Source organism: Gracilinanus agilis, chromosome 4, assembly GCF_016433145.1.
Source record: "Gracilinanus agilis isolate LMUSP501 chromosome 4, AgileGrace, whole genome shotgun sequence".
Classification (NCBI taxonomy): Eukaryota; Metazoa; Chordata; class Mammalia; order Didelphimorphia; family Didelphidae; genus Gracilinanus; species Gracilinanus agilis.
In genome coordinates this window covers 430500556-430523888 of record NC_058133.1, presented here as the reverse complement: position 1 = coordinate 430523888, position 23333 = coordinate 430500556, and the positions used below count along the sequence as shown (strand labels likewise).

At 34.8% G+C, this 23333-nt stretch overlaps 1 protein-coding gene across 1 annotated transcript in view; it reads left to right on the top strand.

Moving 5' to 3' along the window:
* Nucleotides 1-23333, top strand: part of PDE10A (phosphodiesterase 10A) — a 394122-nt gene that overhangs the window by 316495 nt on the left and 54294 nt on the right. Inside the window, exons 14-17 of the mRNA XM_044671862.1 lie at nt 3766-3908; nt 8643-8726; nt 10896-11046; nt 12143-12298. Of these exons, the coding sequence (XP_044527797.1) occupies nt 3766-3908; nt 8643-8726; nt 10896-11046; nt 12143-12298 (534 nt within the window). The remainder of the gene's footprint in view (nt 1-3765; nt 3909-8642; nt 8727-10895; nt 11047-12142; nt 12299-23333) is intronic.

The window sequence follows — 23333 nt, the reverse complement described above, 5'->3', positions numbered from 1 at the left end:
AGTTTCTACTTGCTCAATTCTAGCCTTTAGGGATTGATTTTCGGCCATAATCTTCTGGTAATCGGCCATAATCTTTTGGTTTTCGGCCATAATCTTCTTGTTTTCGGCCATAATCTTCTGGTATTCCTTTTCAATCTGGTCATTTCTTGTGTTCAATTTGCTTATCAGTTCATTTGGTTTCTGAGCCTCGCTTTCCAGTTGCAAGATTCTACCTTTTAAGCTGTTATTTTCTTGCCAGATCTCTTCCATTTTCCTCAAAATCTCAGATTTGAACTCTTCCATAGGTTGTGAGGAGTTTTCCTTATTTGGGGAGGGTCTGGATGGTTGTTTGTTCTCCTCCTCTGTTTGCTCGGTTGTCTGGATTTTCTCTGTGTAGAAGCTGTCGAGTGTTAAAGACTTCTTTTTTTTGTTATTATTCTTTCTCTTCTGAATTTCCTGTAACTGGTTAGCCATCATTAGCCCAGCAGCTTCTCAGGTTTATCCTCGCGCTCAGTCCTGAGGTCTGAGTTCTAGTTTTTTCCAAGGTCAAGCCCCCTGGTGGATTCCCTTGCTTGAACCTCTGCAGGAGGTTTCTTTACAAGTCTCAGGGAGCTACTTCCACAGTCGTATACCCGTCTGCACTGGTTCCCCACTTAGGCTTTAGTTCCTGGTTGTGTTTACCTCCACCCACGCCTCTGCTCAGTGGGCACCCACGCCTCTGCTCAGTGGGCACCCACGCCTCTGCTCAGCTGGCGCTCCGCTCCCAGCGTCCGCTCCCGCGCGCGTGCGCTCAGATTTCGCGTGCGTTCTTGACTTAATGGGGTCCTAAGTCTTGCTGCTCTCAGGAACAGGTCCCGGAGCTGCTGATGACTCGATGGGTGCCCCAAACTTGCTCTATTTCTTTTTAGCTGGGTTCAGAGCTATAGGTGAGTGTGGAGGGGGTGGGGGTGGGGCGGTTGCTCAGCTCGCGCTTGAGTGAGAGCCCTTTTTAGCTTGGAAATGTCTCGATTCCACGTACCTTCCACGCTGTGCCCTGTTGTGGGGTTCCTCCGTTCGTCTGGACTTGTTTTTATGTCCCCTTGAGGAGTTTTGTGTGTTTCGGTCAGGAGAGGTTTAGAGCTGCTTCTTACTCTGCCGCCATCTTAACCCGGAAGCCTCAGTTTTTTTTTTTAATGAGAAATTTTATATTTTCTTCTATTTCTCATTCTTTTGATATTGTTTTCTTGTTTCTTGATATCTTGTGAAGTCATTAGCTTCTATTTCCCCAATTCTAATTTTTAAAGACTGAATTTCTTCCATGGCCTTTGATCCTCTTTTTCCATTTGGTCCATACTACTTTTTAGAAAACTCTTTTCTTCATTAGATTTTTGTGCCTCTTTTTCCAGTTGACTAATTTTGCTTTTTAAGCTATTATTTTCTTTTTTCATTACTTTAGTTTCTTTTTCCCATTTTTTCTTTGACCAGAGTTTGAGAACAATTACCATTGTTGTTGTTGAAATTTTACATGTGGTTGCTTGAATCTCACCATACCCTGTTAGTACTGCACTTTACTGTTTGTCCCCATAGAAATTTTCCAGTGTTAAATATTTCTTTTACTGTTTAATAATTTCCCCAGCCTTTTTAGCCTGTGTACTGGGAATTCTGAAAGTTATTTGCTGAATATTACTGTTCTGCTGCTGGCTTACTGGGTTTGGCAATGTGAGCTATTTTGTCCTGGGGCTAGGTCTGTACTGCAGCAGAGCAGGCTTGAAAGGGCCTAGTGCTATGGCTTATAGAACTTATTGAAGGCTGGAGCCAGGGCCTAGGACTTCAGAGGGTGGGTTTGAGGTCTACTTTTGCTGGTGTAGCTCCCATCTGGGGATCCTGAAGTTAGCCTACACCCAAACGAAGAACCTAGCACAGTACGTTGGAAAGGGGGTGGGGGCAGGCCACCTCTCCTCTGGGTGCAATTTTGCTTCTAGTTCCTCTTGAAAATCAATTCTCTCTGCCTACCTTTCAAGTTGTATTCAGTGGAAGAGCTCCAACTGCCTGTTCATTTTTGACTCCTATCATTTTGAGGTGATTTTTAAAGATTGTAAATTTTAAAAGATTGTCATAGTGATTTAAGCTTCACTGCTACTGACCTGAAATCATGGCTCCACCACCTAGGCAGAATCTTGCCAATTGCTTTTGACATAAATCACAATACTACACCAACTCATTCTTATTCAAAGTCTTACTAATCTCAACTAGACTCTAATCCAAGCATAAGAATTCTTTTATTCATTTTGGCTTGACTCCCTATTGTTTTTCACTGAAATTATTCAGAACCTAGTCTCTCTCCACAGACCTATATGAGAGCTCTTTACTTAGAAGTAACAAATGAAGCCACAGAACTGCATGAAGTCATCAAGAAGGTGAAAATGGTATTTTTACTTTTTTCACATTAAGTCACCTTTTGCCTTCCTATCAACAGGAAAATATATTTTTATTTTGCTACCTCATGTGTTTCAGGATTGATTCATTGATTTTTTCTAAGTTCATATGCATGGCCATTCTTTAGGAAATGGCATGTCACCAATATAAAATGTAGTTTTGTCAATAGAAATGACTTCTGTCACTATTAATTAGAGGTAGGTGCACAAGGCTCAGCCTTCTTAGATATCATTGTTTATCCAGCCAGAACAAGACAAAAACAAGAACAAGAAAACATTGTTTTCCTTTTGGTGTCTTACCTATAATATCTTTGGGAAGATAAAATACATGACATTCCATGTATTATTATAAATTATTATAGTAATTATGTATTTTTTCAGAGAATGTTAATCAGTATAATTAACCTTGCTTCTTTCTCCAGACTTCAGCAGTACAACCCATTTCTCCCTCTCCCCATCTCAGTCCTTTCTTGGTCCATAGAGGACTTGTTACTTCTTTGTGCTATATTTATAAATAATATTAATATAATTATTTAATAATAAAGATGTTTCTACATTTTTCTCTGGTAAGAAAAATTAAACTGACTTTATGACATCCCTGAGCCTCCTCAGTAGTATTTGACTTTATTTGGAATCAAAGATGTCAGCTTTATGAATGAGGGCTAAAATGTGTTTTCTGCTATTTTTAGGAAGGATTTATATGGTTTTCTCTAAACTCCCCTATCAATATTATGAGCCTTTAGGATTTTTATACCTTTTTCATTCAGTATTTCTTCTACTATATAAGCTTCATGAGATCAGGGAATAAATATTTATCTTTATTTCTCCCTAGCAGCACAATGCTCTCTATACAAAATATGTGCTTAATAAATATTTCAGGAACAACTAGAGGGAAGGAGGAATAGAAAATAAATTAGTCATGTATGTGTCACAGTCATCGCTGTGATTTTTCCATAAGTATCTCTTCCCAAATCTGAAGGAAATTTTATTTGGTGATTATACTGGTGTTTTTCCTACATTAGTCAACGTGTTTTACTTAGTTCTTTGCCCTTTTAAAAATATAAGTTGTGTTACTCCTAGTGTTAAAACTTTTGACAACATGGCCTATGACAGAAACTACCTACTTATAAAGAAAAACCTTGCTTTCATAAAACTCAATATTTTAGAGCATTCTAACACAGAATAGAACAGAGTTTTAAAGAGAACCCACATGGTGATCTCTTTCTAGAGTTTATATATGTTTTTGTGGATGAAGATGGAAGCAATGGTTTAATCTGGATGAAAAATTATGTATCTTTTAAATGAAAAATTATGAGCTTTACAGAATTCACTTATGAAATTATATTAATTTTTCCTGAAAATTTTCTTACAGATGTATCATAGAATTCGCCATTCAGAGTGCATTTACCGGGTGACAATGGAAAAGCTTTCCTATCACAGCATATGTACTACAGAAGAATGTCAGCACCTCATGCATTTAAGAGTCCCAACAAACCTGCACAGAGAAATTGAATTGTGAGCTTTTTTTTTTTAACTTCTTTTATCCATTGTTTCAGATATAAAGTTTGAACTAATACCTGGTACACATCCTTCATGTAGTAGATAACTGTGAATTGAATTTATTTGATTCTAATTTAACAAATCTGAGCTGTTTACAATAGAATGTGTTATAGAGATTAGAATAAACAATATCTGCATTGTGCTATACACACATATATAGATTTTGTGAACATACCTTTCACTTGCTGATTATGAAAATTCTGTGACTAAACTTGAAAATAAAACCATTTCATTTTCATTTAAACAAACACATTGGGTTTTTTTTAAGTTAAAGAAGTAAGAATGGATACTTGTTCCATAACTGAAAATGTTATTAAATAAGTTTTGACATTTCACTGGTTTCACTCAAGTATTAATGCAGTGACAAAGTAAGTTAAAAAGGAATTAACTGATAATTCTATAGTTTATTACCCCAAAATTAATACCTGTGGTGAAATATGAGAAATATAATAATATTTAAACTTCTTAAAAGCAACCAGTTATGCTGGAAAGACCTCCATGAACTGATGCAGTGAAATGAGCAGAACCAGGAGAACATTGTTCACAGTAACTGAAACTTTGTGAGACGATTAAATGTAATTGACATTGCGACTAGCAGCAAAGCAATGATCCAGGACAATTCTGAGGGACTTATGAGAAAAAAGCTATCCACATCCAGAGAAAGAACTGTGGGAGCAGAAACACAGAAGAAAAGCATATTACTTATCTCTTGTTTACATGGGTATACGATTTAGTTTTAAATATTTTTTTAAGTAGCCAGTTATGGGGGATGGAGCCAAGATGGCAGAGAAGATACAAGGATCCATCTGATTTCTAACAAACCACCCTTGAGAAAAGCAATGATATGATGCCTCAGAAAGAATTCTGGAGCATCATAACCCACAAAAAAGGCAAGGTGAAGTAATTTTTTTTCAGTCCAGAACAACTTAGAAGACTGGCACAAAGGATCCAGTGCACCCAGGCAGAGGTGGAACACAGCGAGCCAGGGCAGGTCCCACAGGTATCAGACACAATTGAAGCAGCAGCCAAGGTTTGCAGAATTTTTAGCCCCAGGTTGTAAGGGAGGTTGGACAACTGCTTAGAAAGAGATTACAAAGGTCCCTTTGCTGGCTCTGGGTGTGAAACTCTTGTTGTATATCCCATACTCATAACTAGGTACTAGGATTCAGTGTCAGGGTGAGGAGTAGCACCGCCATACACAACACTTTCAGCCAAGGGGTACAGGGGACTCTGGTCTAGTTCCAAGGAGGAAAAGAGTCCTTGAGATTATTCAAAAAACAGAGCACAGACTGGGAGACTTTCAAGTACATCTTTCTTTATATCATATCACCTTGGAAGAAGTGAAGCAGATTGTTCCCCAGTACTAGCTCTGAAGGCAGCTGCACAAGGAACCTCAAGCTTGGAACAATTATCCCTTCACTATAGTTAACAAGCCCAATTTTAGCAGTTTTTTTAAACTAAAAGAAAAGAAAAGAAGCAGAAGATGAGCAAACCACAAAAAAAGAAACTCAAGACAAAATGTTATTATGGTGACAGGATAGACTCTAAGAAGAAGACTACAAAGTCAGTACTGCTGCATCCAAGAAAAATATGATTTTCTCTCAAGCCCAAAAACAATTAATGGAGGAACCCAAAAGGGATTTTAAAAGTCAAATAAGAGAGATAGAAGAAAAATTAGGAAAAGGAAGGGTGATACAGGAAAGTCATGAAAAAAGAATATACAGCTTATTAAAAGAAGCACAAAAAATGCTGAAAAAATTAATACTTTAAAAAACAGAATAGGACAATTGGTAAAAGAGGCATAAAAATCCAAAGAAAATAACTTCTTAAAAAGCAGAATTGGCCAAATAGAAAAAGATATTAATAAATTCACTAAAGAGAAAAACTTCTTAAAAGACAAAATGACTTGGAAAAGGTACAAAAACTCACCGGTTTGATGGAGTCCATCCATCAACATCTATGTGACAATTAACAAAGGCAAAAAGGAACAAAAAGCCATTAAGGCAAAGTGTGGTTTTGCTATGGAAAAGGGTTTGTCCAAGTTGTATTATTTTTGAGGGATTTATGAGAAAGAATGCTATCCACATCCAGAGAAAGAACTGTGGGAGTAGAAACACAGAAGAAAAACTAACTCCTTGATCACATGGGTTGATGGGGATATGAATATGACTGAGGATGTAGACTCTAAATAATCACCCTAGTGCAAATATCATTAATTTGGAGATAGCTCTAGATCAGTGGTTTCCAAACTTTTTTGGCCCATTGCCCCCTTTCCAGAAAAAATATTACTTAGCCCCCTGGAAATTAATTTTTTTTAATTTTAATAGCAATTAATAGGAAAGATAAATGCACCTGTGGCCATCACCACTCCCCCTAGATTGCTGCAGCACCCACCAGGGGGGCAGTAGCGCCCACTTTGGGAATCACTGGTCTAGATCAATGACACATGTAAAACCCAGTAGAATTGCACATTGGCTATGGTGGGGGTGGGGGTAGAGGGAAGGAACATGAATCATGTAACCATGGAAAAATTTTATTAATTAAATAAAATTATTAAAAAAGAAAAATAATTTTAAAAATCATGTCTTAAAAATTAGAATTTGGCAAGTGGAAGCTAATGAGTCCATGAGACACAAATAAACAATCAAACAAAATATATTTAAAAAGGAAAGATAGAAGAAAATGTGAAATATCTCATGGAAAAAACTGACCTGGGAAATAAATCCAGTAAATATAATTTAAGAATTATTGGACTATCTGAAAACCATGATCAAAACAAAAAGGAACCTTAGAGACCCTCTTTCAAGAAATCATCAAAGAAATTTGCCATGATATTCTAGAATTAAATGACAATGTAGAAACAGAAAGAATCCACCAATCACCTTCTAAAAGAAATCCGTAAAGGATGACTCCTAGGAATATTATAACCAAATTCCTAAACTCCAAAGTCAATGAGAAAATATTGCAAAGCAGCTAAAAATAAAAATTCACATATTGTGTTGCCATAGTTAGGATAACACAGGATTTAGTAGCTTCTATATTAGAGGGACAGAGGGCCTGCATTATGCTTTACCAGAGGACAGAGGAGCTTCAAGTTCAACCAAGAATCACCTACCCCAGCAAAACTGAGTGTAATCTTTCAGGGGGAAAATGGGTATATAATGAAATAGAAGATTTTCAAACATTCTTGAGGAAAAGACAAGATGTAAATGGAAAATTTGACTCTCAAACTCAAGACTTAAAAGAATCATAATAAGGTAAATAGAAAAGAGAATCAAAAGACATTGAATAAGGTCATACCCTACATGGGGAGATGATTTTTTAAATTAATTTTTTTACCAATTACATTTAATAACAAATTGCCACATAAGTTTTCCAAAGTTATATGATTATATTTGTTTACTTCCATCCTCTCCAGGAGATGCCAAGTGATTTGTTCTGGGTTAAGTATTATCGTGCAAAACATTTCCATAGTGTTCATTTTTGTAAGTTAATAATCATATAAAACCAAAACCCCAAAACATAACCCCAAATAAACAAATGAAAGATGGTATACTTTCATCTGTATTCTAATTTCTACAGTTCTTTCTCTGTATATGAATAACATTCTTTGTCTTAAGTCCCTCAGAATTATCCTGAATCATTGTATTGCTGATAATAGATTAGTCTATCACAGTTGATCATTCCACAATATTGCTGTAACTGTGTACAATGTTTTCCTGGTTCTGCTTATTTTGCTCTATATTAGTTAATGTAGATCTTTCCAGCTCTTTCTGAAATCATCCTGTTTATCACTCCTTTTAGCACAATAGTATTCCTTCACCATCATGTACCACAGTTTTTTTCAGCCATTTCCCAAGTGATGGATATCCCAAGCAAGAGAAGCTCAGAAAAACCTGGTAAAACATAAATGAACTGAAACAGAGTTAAATAAGCAGAACCAGGAGAGCATTGTACAGTGACATTTTACAATGAAAAAGTATGAATAGCAACTATTCTCAGCAATACAATGATCCCAAACTCAAAGTAGTAATACTAAAAAATGTTGTCTACTTCCTGAGAAAAAGAACTGATTCTGAATCTACACCAAAGCAAACTTTTTTCACTTCTTAAATTTTTTCTGAGTTTCCTTCCACAAAAAGATTAATATAAAGAAAAGTTTTACATGATTGTACATTCAGTATTTTTTGGAAAATGTTGGAAACTTTTTATATTAAATTTGGGAAAAATTATATTTTCAAAAAGTTACCAGTTACAAATTTACAAATAACAAATTTCCACTTTTAAAAAGTTTTTTTAAGTTACCAGTTACAAATGAGTCTCTGGGTTTTGAATACTGGAAATGGATTATTTTGATGTTTCTAACAGTTGAGGTAGTTCATTATACTTTTATTGGTGCTACATAGACAATAATTTCTAATACATCTTAATAATAATTAGTAATCCTAAACATTGGACAAGGTTAAGGAATCTGCTTTCCAAAAAGATCTTAAAAAGATGATAGGTTTGTCTGAGAAAGTAAAAAAAAAATCAGATTATCTCAATTTTGTTTCTGGCTATTCTATTCTATGATTATTTTGAATCACTTGATTATATATTTAGGTGATATGTCTTTTATTTCTATGTCCTTATGGATTTTTATAAAAAGTTACATGTATCTGTAAGTGAATTTATCTCTTCTAATTTCAGATACCACTTTGATATCAGTCCTTTTGAGGACTTGTGGCCTGCCATTTTTGTCTACATGGTACATGAGTCATGTGGTACAGCCTGGTAGGAACTTCCTATATACTACATTATCAGAAATTTCAGCGTTATTGTTCATTATATAATTTTTCTCCTTGATTTGTTCAAAAATATGTTGCTTTTCTCTAACTACAAAGGGCTCTAAGGTTCTAGGACAAGCCCTAAAGAGGCTTTGTTCTTTTAGGACCCTATATATGTAGACAGGTCAAGCAGCCACCAGGCTGTGTCCAAAGAGGAATATGTTATAACTAAAGAATTGTTAAAACTTATGGTATTTCAGACATAACTGAGTTAGAAAGATGATATTTAAGATATTCACTTTCTAATTTTCAAAAATTCTTATTTAGAAAGCAGTCTGTAAATTTGTATTTACTTTCTACTTTTCTACCATAAAATGTTGTCAAAATAAGCACTGCTTTATCACCTTTTCACTAGTTTAATTATTACAGCTCAGTTTCTTCAAAAAGTCATTCCTTTTTCCTCTCGCCTTTGAGACCTTCACACCATATCTCTTCTAGATGACAGTTATATTTTAGAAAAACCTTTGTATTTTGTCCATTAGACCCAGTTTATTTGCTAAAATATAATCCATCTCTGTGGTTCTAATGAGTGCCAAGTATTTGTACTTCTCTCCTCTTTTTCTCTTCCCTCCATAGGTCTGAACTGCCTCATAAAGTATATCCTTTTAGTCAAAATATATTAGGGGCAGCTAAATGGTGCAAAGGAAAGAACACTGGACCTAGAGTGATAGACTACTTCTTAAGTTCAAATCTGGCCTCAAACTCTTACTAGCTTTGTGTGGCCCTAAACAAGACACTTAACCCTGTCTACCTAAGTTTCCTTATCTGTAAAATGAACTGGAGAAGAAAATGGCAAACCAACTCCAGTATCTTTGCCAAGAAAACTCCAAATGAGATTATTAAAAGTTGGACAAAAATGAAAATGACTGAATAACAAAATTCTAAACATAGAGTGTCTCAAAAGTCTTAGTGAAGCTTTACAATATTAAAGCTTAATCATCATTTTTTCTGCTTAGCTTCTTTGCCAAACTTTCTTTCTGAACATTATAAAATAATGAAATGAAACAAAACATGGTTGGAACAAATCTGAGTTATATATCTATATAGCTGTAACTATAATTATATATCAATATAGGTATGTTGATTCCTTTTATCTAGTGTAGCAGCAGAGGTTTAATTTTATATGCTTGGGTTTGGCTACTGCATACCAATTTATATATCTCTTAAAACTTTTAAAAATAGAGTTCTAATTCTATAGGAAACACTTGTGATTTAATTCCTCACTTTACATTTTATAGTTTTGAATGTTAATTCTACATGACACCTTTTTTCAAATGATTTAACAATACTTCATTTTCACTCAATGCAATTCCAATTCAAAAGTGCTTGCAAAAATGAGATTTAGAGGGATTTGGATATTTTGTGGTTAAATATGCTGAAACAATATTCATTGTACATATTCCCAGGTTGTCTAGTTTAGATTTTAGGACCAATTTGGAAGGATTAATTTGCATACTTCGGCTTTACCTAGTTGTGTTCTGTTTCCCTGTACCTGTCTCTTGAATTTAGCCTAGTCTCTCACATTAGAAAGAGAAAAAGTTATGTATATTTCTGTGTAAAATGAAGGAGGGTTAGATATGGCCATATGACTTCTTTTCCCTATGTTCTTAAAAGTAATAAGGTATCATTTCAAATGTAGGTAAAACATATATATATATATATATATATGTAGATATGTAGATATGTCAATAGTATTGGCTATTATATGTGTTTTGTGGAAGTACACAAACATGTATCTCCTCATTTTTTAAGTATCTTTTTTTAGAGATCCCAGTAGGTGCATATTCCTACTTGTAGAGAGGAGAAGATGAGGAAGGGATATAGACATTTGTTTGTGGAAGTGTTTATAATTTTCTTCTCTTGCAATAGAAAAGTGGGGTGTGTGAATGTGTGGGCTTACAAAATAAAGTTAAAAGACGAAAGCAAACCCTGCCTTTCACATGTTAATTGGCAATACAATATAACATGTATACATGTGTTTATGTGTGTATATATATATGTATATATATATATGTACACCCATATATTTGGCATTTTTCTTTTAAAATATGTAGTTTTTAATTGACTTAGATTCATTTAAATTTTTGCCTATTAAAACAATTTCTTTTCCATACAGCTTTGAATATGAAATGCTATGTCGTTTTATTATGTCTGTTAAGAAAAACTATCGACGAGTTCCTTATCATAACTGGAAACATGCAGTTACTGTGGCACACTGCATGTATGCCATACTGCAGAACAATCATGGGCTTTTCACAGACCTTGAGGTATGTATAGTCAGAAAAGATATTTCCCATTTCAGTTAAACCTAGAGAAAATGCTAGCCTATGAAGCCAAATAACTTAAATACCTTGATACTCGGACTTAAAACTCAATAGTCAAACTTCATTTGTGTGTGTCATAATTACTGAGGGCATATTTCAGTGCTAAATATTAACTTTACCAATTGACCAAACAGATCTTCTGTAGTTCATTTTTTTTTAGCCTGAGCTTAGTTACTTGGCATTTTCTTTGTTGTTTACAACATATAGGTATGAAAATTATTTGTAAAATATATGCAAACTGCACCAAATTCTGTACAGTCTGTTTCTTCAACACCTCTCCTCCCCTTTTTGTTTCTACAATTCCCACAGTAGTCTAGGTCCTCATTGCCACCAACCTTTATTAACTAAATGACATCATAATATCTTCCTATTCTGTACTTTCTCCCCAGTGAATCCTTTATATCCATAAGAGAATTGTCTTCATACAAGCATAGAACTGACCTTATCACACATATGCTTACAATCTTCAGTGGCCCCTTATTGCTTATCAAAGAAAGTTCTGTTTTTCCTGATATTCAGGGGCTAGGCACCAGCTTATCTTCCCAATCATATTTTGCATTATTTCCTTCCATGTACTTTTTGCTTGTCACTTGAACAGTTATCTGATGTATGTTCTCTTTCAGAGTAAAGAAATGAGGACACACAGATAAAAATATTTTTTTAAAAATCCAAATGAATTTCCAATACTGATACTTCATTACTGTTCTTTCACCTTTTTTTCCCCTTTTCTATCACCACTGGTTATAAATAATGAGAGAAATTGTATAACCCTGGGACAGTTTTAGCTGAGGGAGAAAAAAGGCACAGGCATTAGCTGGGATTGGGATCTTGCTAATATATCAATAATAATCAATCAGTCTTAAGTGCCTACTATGTGCCAGTCACTGTGCTAAGTGCCATGGGGCTGTAGATGTTTCTCAGTGGGAACAAGAAGGAATTGATGGCATTACAGAAAGTGGTTGGTGTGATACTGTGACCAAGTCTGAGTCTCATGGCGGCCCCTTTCTTTCCTTTGCATCCCTGTGCTGCATCTCTTTAGCGAAAAGGACTTCTGATTGCATGCCTGTGCCACGATCTGGACCACAGGGGATTCAGTAACAGCTACCTTCAGAAGTTTGACCACCCTCTGGCAGCTCTCTATTCCACCTCAACCATGGAGCAGCACCACTTTTCACAGACAGTGTCCCTCCTACAGGTAAGGGCACCAGGGCTTCACACCAGACAAGGGCACACAGCATTTCCATCCATCATTTTCTGAAGCATGATGGGCTCATGTAAGTGATAGTTATAATTTATAAGGGAGACAGAAAGAATGGCCTGGGGTAACATCCCTGGCTAAGGCCTCTTGGCACACAGTTATATTTAGTTATCTTTAAATTAACTGTAAAATTTATACTTAAATTTCTATTACACTTAATGACCTTTTAATTTTTCTCTGTGATAAGATTAGAAGCATGCATTTCTTTTAGCAAGTTTGATTTAGAGGTAGAAGCAAATAAAAGGAAACCCAAAGAAATTTTGTTGTTTTTTATTTTTTAATTTAAACATACAATTTCACATGCCTTTGGGCCACAATTAGAAATATAACTTTTGTATGCTAAAATCAACCTCAGGAAGATGTGCAAAAAATAATTGGGTGGACCTTAGAACTTTATTCCCCTTCTTTTTTCCTAAATGTCTTTTTGATTTAAAAATTATTTAACTAGGTTTAGCCACTTGGGCAGAGGAAGTGCTCACTTTCACTGTGTTCTCATTTGGTATGCTTGCTTGTTGTGTACTTTAAATTAGCTCATTTTGCTTATGTTAGCAAAACCATTAGTCGAATAATAAGGGGCATAAATACTTCCAAATTTTGGATATGATTTAGTTTTTATTTAAATAAAATGACTATTGATTTCTGACTTAGTGACATGGATTATTGCCTTTATGTTTATAGATCATAAATTTAATCTAGAAAAGTCTTTATCCCTCATCTTTACAGATCCCCTCTGATACAGATAAGAAAATTAAGGCCTAAAGTGATTTAAATGATTTTCCTAGTGTCATAAAAAAGTAAATGGAAGAACTAAGATTTGGACCCAAATTTTAGTAGTCTTTGACTTTATGAATAAAAAGTTTTACATTTTCAAAATTGACTTAAAACTCTGGCAGTAATTCAGTTCATATGCAAAATTGTAATGAAAAACATTCTTATACTCCACTCTGATTTTTGTTGTTTTATTACAATTTTTAAATAGTGTCCTTCAGAAGGTCCTGACTTTCCTCAGTGACATCTTCTTTTTCAGATCTTTTTGCCCCATTCCCTTCATTAAAAGAGTAATGTGTCTCCTTTCCCTTCATTAGAAGAGTAATGTGTCTCCTTATTCATTAAACATTTGTGGGGTTGGTTCACTAAATATCATAAACTAATTTAAGTTCAGGTTTTCATGGATAATAATGGCTCAGTATTTCCTCTTTCCTGTAGAGCATAAATATACTCTTAACAGAGGGACATTTAGTAGTTTAATACAAGGAATACTACTTGGGTCATTTCAAACTCAATAAAGTGTCACGGGGAGGTATTTTTAGATTGGGAGACCTTTGGTTTCCTCTAGAATCCTACCATAATAGCAATGAAGGCACTTTTTCTGATCCCATTGAGAACTCTTCATTTATATAATAGAAGCAAGAACTTTTAGGACTACAGAATAATGGAAATAGGGCATGTTAAGTCATAAAAGACAGGGAGCTGTCAGTCAGTATAGTCTGTCATGCCAAAAGCAAATTAATACATTGCAGTGTTGGAAGGAGCTACCATAGAAGGTAGTTGTAAGGTTTAAATGAGAAAATATTTAATTTTTAAAAAGTTCTTAACACAGTGACTGGCATATAGAAGGAGCTTTCTAAATGCTTATTTTCTCCCCTATATGATAATGTATACTGTAATATTTAATGCATTGGCAGTCATGATAAAATACAAGAAAACTATAATTGCTAATTAAGACTGCAAAGTAAGGAATATATAGATGCAGCATTGAAGCAATAAATTAAATCAGAGTAAGTTGTTGAATAGCATCCTTTGAAAATTTACTTGACCATGATTAGTGAGATGGAGAGATAAGATCTAGGAGCCCTGATTCTTGGTCTCAATGAGCTTATGGCTTGGTTAAGAAGATGAGATGGATATTTGACGAGTTAAAAGTATTAAGTGTTCAATAATTATAGCAGCCACTCCATAAGGTACTAAGTACATAAACTCAGAAAAATTCAGTGGGCTGAAGATGTCAGGTTAGGCTTTTCTGAAATGAAAGGTCATGAGCTAGACCTTGAAGCTTTTTAAAAAATGGAGAAGGGAAGAATATTTTCTTTAGAAAGAAAAGATACCAAGAACAGGAAGGCACAGATAGGAAAACTTTTCCTATATCCAAAGCCAATTAATGGACCAATCTACCATGATGAATGGTAGCTATTATTCTACTAAATGTAATTTGTTTTACCACTTATTTCCATATGCATAGCAAACTATAGTTTTATCTGTTCATATTATATAGCAGCTATTAGAGGTTATAGTGAAATAACATGGGTCTTAGATCACATTTTTCCTATAGAAGTATGGAAGAATATTAGAAAAATACAGGTATCCCTTCCATATTGCAACTTTCCCCATTAAGTTTTTCAAATATCACGGATCAGGGTAAAAAATTAAATGGTAATTTTTCTAGAGTTTTGTGAAAGCTGCAGATAATACTCAAAGGCCAAAAGATGACAGAAAAAAGTTTAGAAACTCAGAAATGCATAAAATATATGCATAGCATATAATACCAACATATTTATCTTTGAATGTCATCAATTACATAATTTTTTAAAAACTTAAATTAAAATTTAAAATTTACAAAAATAATGTGAAAGCCAACAGATGACACACAAAGGCTAGAAATGTTAACATTAACCTATAAAAATATAGTTAATGACCAAATACTTTTCCAAGATTTTATAATAAAGTGCTTTAAACACTACACAAAAGAAAAAGGGGGCAGCTGGGTGGCTTAGTGGATTGAGAGTCAAGCTTAGAGACAGGAGATCCTAGGTTCAAATCTGGCTCAGACACTTCCTAGCTGTGTGACCCTGGACAAGTCACTTAATCCCCTTTGCCTAGCCCTTACCACTCTTCTACCTTGGGACTAATACATAGTATTGATACTAAGGCAAAAGGTAAGGATTTTTTGTTTTAAATTTCTTCCCTAGTATGAAGGGAGGACCAAAAAGTTTTACATGGATTTTTCTGATAGTGGGAGTGCTTCTCCCCTAACCCCCTTATTGTGGAAGGGATACCTCTTATTTGGCTTCATAATGTAACAAGTAATTGTTACAAAATTGTAACAAATTTGAAATATGTTTTTATTTCAACCTCTTTCCCCTATTCAAAGTAGAGACACATCTCTCCTCAGTTAAAAGTCAGGTTCTTTTTCCTCACCTAAATTCATCTCATATTTTTTAGTTTAAATAGTATGTTTATGTTAGATTTGTGAAGGTATTTTAAGAGCAATTTTTCTTTAAAGAGGGCCTAGTTGATGAATTTTTTCACCATATGTAGTTCCTCTCTCCTTTTTTAAATACTTACCTTCTATCTTAGAATGAACACCAGGTATTCAAAGTATAGTAGGCATCTAGCTCACTTAACTAGATAGAAAATGTCTGAGGCCAATTTTGAACCCAGAACCTCCAATCTTTAGGCCTGACTCTCAATCTACTAAGCCACCTTCCTGCCCCTTGCCTTAATCCTCTCTTACCAATTTTTAGCATTGTGAAATTGTTGTATTAAAAATTCTCTCCAAACGGATTTATTAGGAAATGAATATAATTATTTTTCATCTTTATATATATACATAAAATATCAAAGTCTCATGTGTAAGAATTCTAAGTAAGGAAGTCCTTGAATCAGGGTCAAATAATGTGATTTATGTCCCACAAGCCTGTAGGACCATTGCAGCAATATACACATATCCAATCAGCAGCCAGGACTGTAGAAAATTGCCATACTATGAAAGAAAGAGAAAAAGACTAGATTTTGAAGCAGAAGGGAAATATCATTCCCTGGTTTGATTTTTACCTTTGCTCTTAGGGAAAGAGAAGCCAAAATGGCAGGCAAACTGAGGTACTTGGTAGAAGTCTGGATCTGGCACGAGGGAATCCTGTATCTGAGGGTGTCAAACAGCTGCTTCCTCAAACCCAAAATAAGTTCAAGTCCCCTTTCTTGCCACAGAATCTCATCAATCCCACTGGGTTTGGTTGGTCTCTTCAAACTTGTGCTCCTTGGCACTGTGCAGGTTAACTTTGTGCTCCTTGGCACTGTACAATGACTCTTTTGTGATCCTTTCTCCTGGAATCAGACACAATCATTAATCAAAGTCCCATAATATTTAACAATCAATGGCAGGTTTCCATAGTCTAAAGCTTTTGGTTAGTTATTGACATTAGGGCGAATGGACATTTTAAACTTATCCTAGTGCAAAATCAAAAAAAAACTATTAATACTGGTAACATGTGCTTCAAGTATAAAAAAGAAAAAAGAAAAGAAAACTAAAATACTCTATTGCACATACAAGGAAAAACAATTATAAATTTTTTAAAAAATCAAAAATATTTGGTTTACATTCCATGAAAAGGTGTCAGACAAGTAGAGGCATACTACAAAGGTTTCTCGCCCCAAAATTAGACCCATTTCTTTTTTAACTTGGCTGTGTTCCACAGAGTGAGTGCACATGATTTTCACCAAATAGCAGCTTTTTTTTTTTTTTTTTTTTAAACCCTTACCTTCCGTCTTGCAGTCAATACTGTGTATTGGCTCCAAGACAGAAGAGTGGTAAGGGTAGGCAATGGGGGTCAAGTGACTTGCCCAAGGTCACACAGCTGGGAAGTGTCTGAGGTCAGATTTGAACCTAGGACATCCCATCTCTAGGCCTGGCTCTCAATCCACTGAGCTACCCAGCTGCCCCCAAAATAGCAGCTTTTTAAAACAGTAGTACAGCAGCTAATGCACATTCAAAGAAGTACCAAAATACCCCAAATCATAAGAGCCTATTTAATGACAATAGCAAACAAACCCACTATCATTAGGATTCACATGAGTCCCTATAGCCACTTGCTATGTGACATTTAAAAACCTATGAAGCTCTTTGATATTTGTCACAAGTTCTCCAGATGTAGCCAATCTTTCAACCTTGAAGAAGATATTTCTGAAAAAATCTAGTACTGCCATCATTCCAAAATGTGTCAGGAGAAACCAGAGGGAAAAACAAAAACAAACAAACAAAACCCATTGTACTGCAGATGAAAATCTTTTGAGTCTAAAATGTCAACAAGAATCTAGATCATTCTGGTGGAAAGGCAGAGTAAGTTGAAGAGTTATAAATAAAAAAACCATCCAGGAGCCACCAAGCTCCATGGGAAATTCTCCTCTGAGAGCCATCCAGGGGTTACCAAGCCCCCCTGGGAAAACCTTCCCACCTCCCAGATAAGATTATAAACCGTCAGAGTGTAACTGAGCCCCTTGGGAAACCTCCCTCCTCTGGTATGAGACTATAACAGTGGTAAAAGGCTTGTATTTATATGCCCCATCCATCACATTGTGGAGGCAAGGAATACAATAGTGAAAATCACTTCTGATGTCTCATTCATTACATTTTTATAAATGTGGAGGTGGGAAATACAATAGTTTAACTTCTAAATGGACCCTGTTACAAACAACTCAAAGATAGACAAATGATCAGTCAGAGGCAGTGGTTCTACTAAATATCTGAAAATCACTTCTGAAGACCCATTAAAATCAATTGAGATTTTTAGCTCATTAAATTCTCCAAAAGTTGTATATAGGTTGTAACCGGTTTGATGGAGTCCATCCATCAACATCTATGTGACAATTAACAAAGGCAAAAAGGAACAAAAGGCCATTAAGGCAAAGTGTGGTTTTGCTATGGAAAAGGGTTTGTCCAAGTTGTTTATGGACTTTTATAATGGTATTTTTTCCAGTTCAGTCATAGGGGGAAGGTACAAATAAAGACAATATAACAGAACATATAGCTAATGCCCAAAGCACAGTAGCTGAAAATGTCATAGTGTAACAGAATATATTAGATTAGATTAATATGTAAACTTAAAAAACAAAAATTGAATTTTAAAGCAAACAATCAGCAAACTCAATAAGCATAAACAGGATACAGGCACTCAGTGTTAATAGAAGGTTTTACATGTGAGCAATCAATCCAAGAGTCCTTTTCTTCAATTTTGATAGCTGTGTTACAGAGACTTCACTATTTGGAGGGAAACAAACTGAAAAAGTTAACATCAGTAAGGCAATGGAGTCTGAAAAGCCTTAAAATTTACCTCTAGACTCATTGAGGTTCCTTCTCTTCCCGAGTATCATCATCCATCTAAATTCCTTTGTTCAGACTTCTGGGATTCCTCATACTGAGGGGCATTTTTGCACTGAGCATAGTGTGGACAAACTCCATATTGGATGTGTTGCAGAAATTGGGTAGAATCTCCCTATTCACTTTTTTTTTCTTGGGGAGGAATGGATATATTTCAAAATATCCAAACAGTGTAAGTACTCTCAGGAACAGTAGTAAAAAAAGACATCCTAAAACTGTGGTAATGCACTGCTCTTTCATCAAGTGGGCCGTTCTTTTAAATCAAATTATTAAATCAGTAGCAATTCTACTTCCTGTTTAGAGATGGTGCTACCCTAGTATGTACTAAGTTAAGAGTTCCCCTTCCCACTAGGGGTAAAAATGCCAGGGAGAACAAAAGGGTGTTTGAATATATTATACAGACTACACCTGATGTTTGGGTCAGGAAACCAGAGCCTAATTTCCAAAAATCTGGCTTGCAATCCACTGAGCTACTAGCTTCCCTCCACTGCTGTTCTGGGTTTTAGTGTCTAGAAGATGGCAAGAGAGATGCCCATGTAGCCTAAACCCTCAGTTTCCACCCTTTCAGCCAGGAGCATGAAAACCCCCAGGGTCGGTTTAAAATCGGCTTGGAAGCTGGGGGGGCGGGGGGGGCAGCGTGGGAAAAGCCCAAGATTTCCAGCTTGTTGCACTTATGTGCTGTGCTGGGAGCAATCTCAGCTGTTAGTACTATAAGAGAAATTTATACTTTACCTTCCATGCAGGAAAAATGCCTCGCTCAAAAGACGCAGCAGGTGGGCTGCAGCTCCAGGCTTGGCAAGTACCCCAAGGCTAAGTCCCACACACCAATGTGGGAAGGTGAAGATGCCACTTTGGGTCTCCTGCACCAGAAAGACTCAGAAGAGAGTTCCCCTGAGCAGGAGGGCAAAAAGGGCCACCGCAGGCGAGAAACACAATTTTCTCAAAATAATCTACTCCCTATCTTTACTCAAAGGCTATTTTAAAAAAATCAAGCATTCTGTCCCTTTGTGGATTGCCCACAATGTTAAATTTAAATTAATGTCCAATAACTCAAAGTATTATATTTTATAAAGTTTATTAATAATCACTTGAAGTAGAAGAGAAAAAAGATAGGGGTACAAAACTTAAGTATGACCAAGTGAGTAAACTTTCCTGCCAAGCCTTCTCACCAGGCTCCACAGCCACATTCTGAGAAGAGAGTGAGAGGGGCAGGGTTATATCAAAATATATCCTCCCTACATACACAGTACGCATGCAGTATTCACACTCAGCATGAGCATGTAAATGGAATGCTAGATAACAGAGAAGGAAATTCTATCCACACAGTATTAAAAAGGAAACATTTTGCTTCAACACAGGTGTTTGAAGAAAAGTTTAAAGATATTTTCATCTACTTTTTGTCTGTATACAGAATATAATGTATTCTTTCTTTGATAGCTGAGATTATTGTATTACATCACAATCATATGCAATACTTCTATGACTATACTATAAATTTAGAAGTTAGTGAGTACAGTGAGTGAAATTGAATTAAATCTATGATGTTCTAAAGACAGCTTGAAAGTAGTGGGATTTTAAATACTAAATCTCTGACATGATCTGTTTTGCTCTCATTTGTGTTTGTTGCTTTTTGCTCAAGGATGAGTTACAAAGTGGGAGGGGTTTGTCACACTCCATATCAAAATTTGCCTCAGGTTCTGCACCCTCCAAGTTTCACTAGATGCTATCCTAGAATGTCTTGCTTCCTCAATACACACTACACTACACACTACATTGTCTTGACAATTTATTCTTCCTGACTGAGCCCCCACCATGTGATTTCTCTGCTCCTGGACCTAAGTTCCTGAACATCACCACTAAAAATCATCAAATATAGCTGAGCTTTGGAACTATTTTTAAAAAACTACTCCTTTGAAAGTTCTAAGATCTTTTACTTACAAATCCAGCATCTTTTTTTCTCATCTTCTTTGAATTGTTTTCAGCATTTGATAATAATTTAATAATTTTCCCTTAGATTTAGAGAAACTCCATTCTTCAAGTTCGCCTACTTTTCTCAGTGTTCATTTTTTATCTCTTTCATTGTCTTACCTTTTTATGTTACCTCTTCCCTAAGGTTCTTTCCTTGGCTCTCTTGAAAAGGTATAGTCTCTCCCTTGGCACTATCACTCACAGGACTTAAAATCTGAAGGGACTTTGAGGCTTCTAAGTCCAAATTGCAGATGAATAAGAATCCCTTCTAAACCAATGATCATTCAGCTTCCACTTGAAGACTTAAAAATGTGACTCTGAATGTAGCCCATTTTACTTTTAGAAAATTCCAAACCTAGATTTGCCTTTTTGCAACTTCACCATTCTGACTTCAAGGCTCCTAGTTCTAGAATATTGTTCCAACAGAAAAAGTAGTCATCTTCTCCATGAAAAACCTTTAGTATTTAAATATAATTATGTTGTTCCTCAATTTTTTCTTCATGTCAAAAAAAATACCAGTCTCTTTTACCCTATCTTATAGCATAATAACCAATCCTTTTGAATGATATAGCACCTCCAAAGAGTCTTGAGTATAGTTATAGCAATATTCTCCACTTAACTGTAATTAATCAGTTAAGTATTTATTGAGCACATTATTATGTAAATAGCATTGTTGGGAGGATATAAAAGAAATATGGGACCTAGTCCTTCAAGGACTTTTCAGTCTAATAGAAGACACAGAACAATAAATATGAAAGATTGAAAATATATAAAATTATAATTTTTTAAGTTTACATTTGGAAATGAATCCTCGATGTCATTTAGATCAAACCATTCACTTTACCAACAAAGAAATGGGCTCAGGGAAGTAAAGTAATCTATCTAGAGCCACAAAGGGAAGTAATGGCAAATTCAAGACACTTTTAGTCTGGTGAACATCTTCTAAGAGTTAGAGTGAAATGTGACTCTAGGCAAAATTATGAAATAGACAAAGCTTGTCATCACTGCTGCTCACCTCCATTTTCTTCATTCTTTCCTTTACCTTGTGAAGTAATTTTTCTTCCCATTTAAAGTAAAACATTTTATGTCATTTATACTTTAGTGTAAATTAGTTTAACCTCTTATCCTTAATTCTTTTTACAATTTACATTATATTTAAGAGGGCTATTTTAAACAGCCATTTTGGGGAAGGTTTGGGGAACACTGGGATCTTTTTGGTGCCTCTCAAATCATATATCCATTGAATCTTGTTAGAGCATACCATAAACTGTGAAACAAAAAAAAAATGATAGTAGATATGCTAATTGGACATATAAACACTTTTAAAGGATACCATGTAGCCCAGTGCTTGACCACTTTGCTTGTTGAATGAAACAGGTTTTGGTCTCATCATAAAAAAAAAGGAGTATTTGGAAAATTCTAAAGATGAGTACAGTGTTGCATAAAGAACTGATTGTCATGGGCTGGGATAAAATTACTTAGTTGTCACTAACTTTTGGTTTCCTTTGTAAATCTTACTTATTTTACATGTTTCACAACATTTTTCTGAGAAAAGGTCCATAGCCTTTTCAAGACTTCACAAGGGAGTCCATGATACAAAAAATACTAAGAACCTTTTATTTAATTGACTTAAGGTTATTTAATTTAGAGAAGATATGTATTCTTGGTATTTTCACTACTATTATTCAGATATGATAAAACCTCAATATTAATTATGCTGATCAAATAATAAAATAAGAACATTTGTTATCAAAATTATATTTTCTCATTATGTCTTAACTTTAAAATTTTGGAAATATTTTTCATAGAATCAAAGACTTTGATCCGGAAGGAATCTGAGAGGTCATTGATCTTAATATAAAATAAAAATCACACTAAAAAAACCCACTGCAGTTTGCTGTTTTTTTGAAAGATCTTAATAATCTAAGTGATGTCAATCACAAATAAAAATATAGAACACCAAATCTTATATAAGATTCCTATGTCCACATGTTGGCTTAGAAAGCCATATGTTATCAGTATCTATGTTCTATTACATTTTGTTAAGTATTCCTAATTACATTTTAATATGGGTAGTGGCTCCATTCAAGAGGGTTGTGGGCCATCCATGGTGTGTTTGATCCCTGTATCTAACTACAGAAAGCACAAGAATACACGCACACACAAACACACACACACACACACACACACACACACACACACACACACACTCTCTCTCTCTCTCTCTCTCTCTCTCCAGGAGTCATTTAATGCTTTGAAGGGAAGTACCAGCCTTACCAATGTTTATTTTTTTTTCACACTACACTAAGAGAGGAGCTAGGATAGTTTCCCAACGGGGTTTGAGATACATTTATGAAATGTGAGGGTTTTTGAGTGTTCCAATTCATTGCAATCAATTACTAAATGTCACAGTGAAATTGTACTTAAAAGATTATTCTTAGAGTATGATTCACCTATAATTCCAAATTATTTTAGGCAGGCAGTCTTAGTGTAATATAATATAAAATTATATATTAACATTTAAGGAAATTGAGTCATATTAAGTTTAAATGCAGAATACTGTAGTCTGAGAAACTGATATTAAGTGAAGTGAAATAAATTAATGAAAAAATACATCTTAGTATATTTACACTATATAATACTTTGATCATACAGATAAAATCTTTCCTATGTGAAAATTATTTTTTGAACTCAGAATCGAATCTATTAAAGGACTACAAACTTGTAATTATAGATCAAATTCATAGAAATCTTTAATATTTACAAATCTATAGATAGATAGATATAAACAAATATAGATACATATCTGTCTCTATATAAAAAGATATATTTTACACTCACAAAGATATCTAG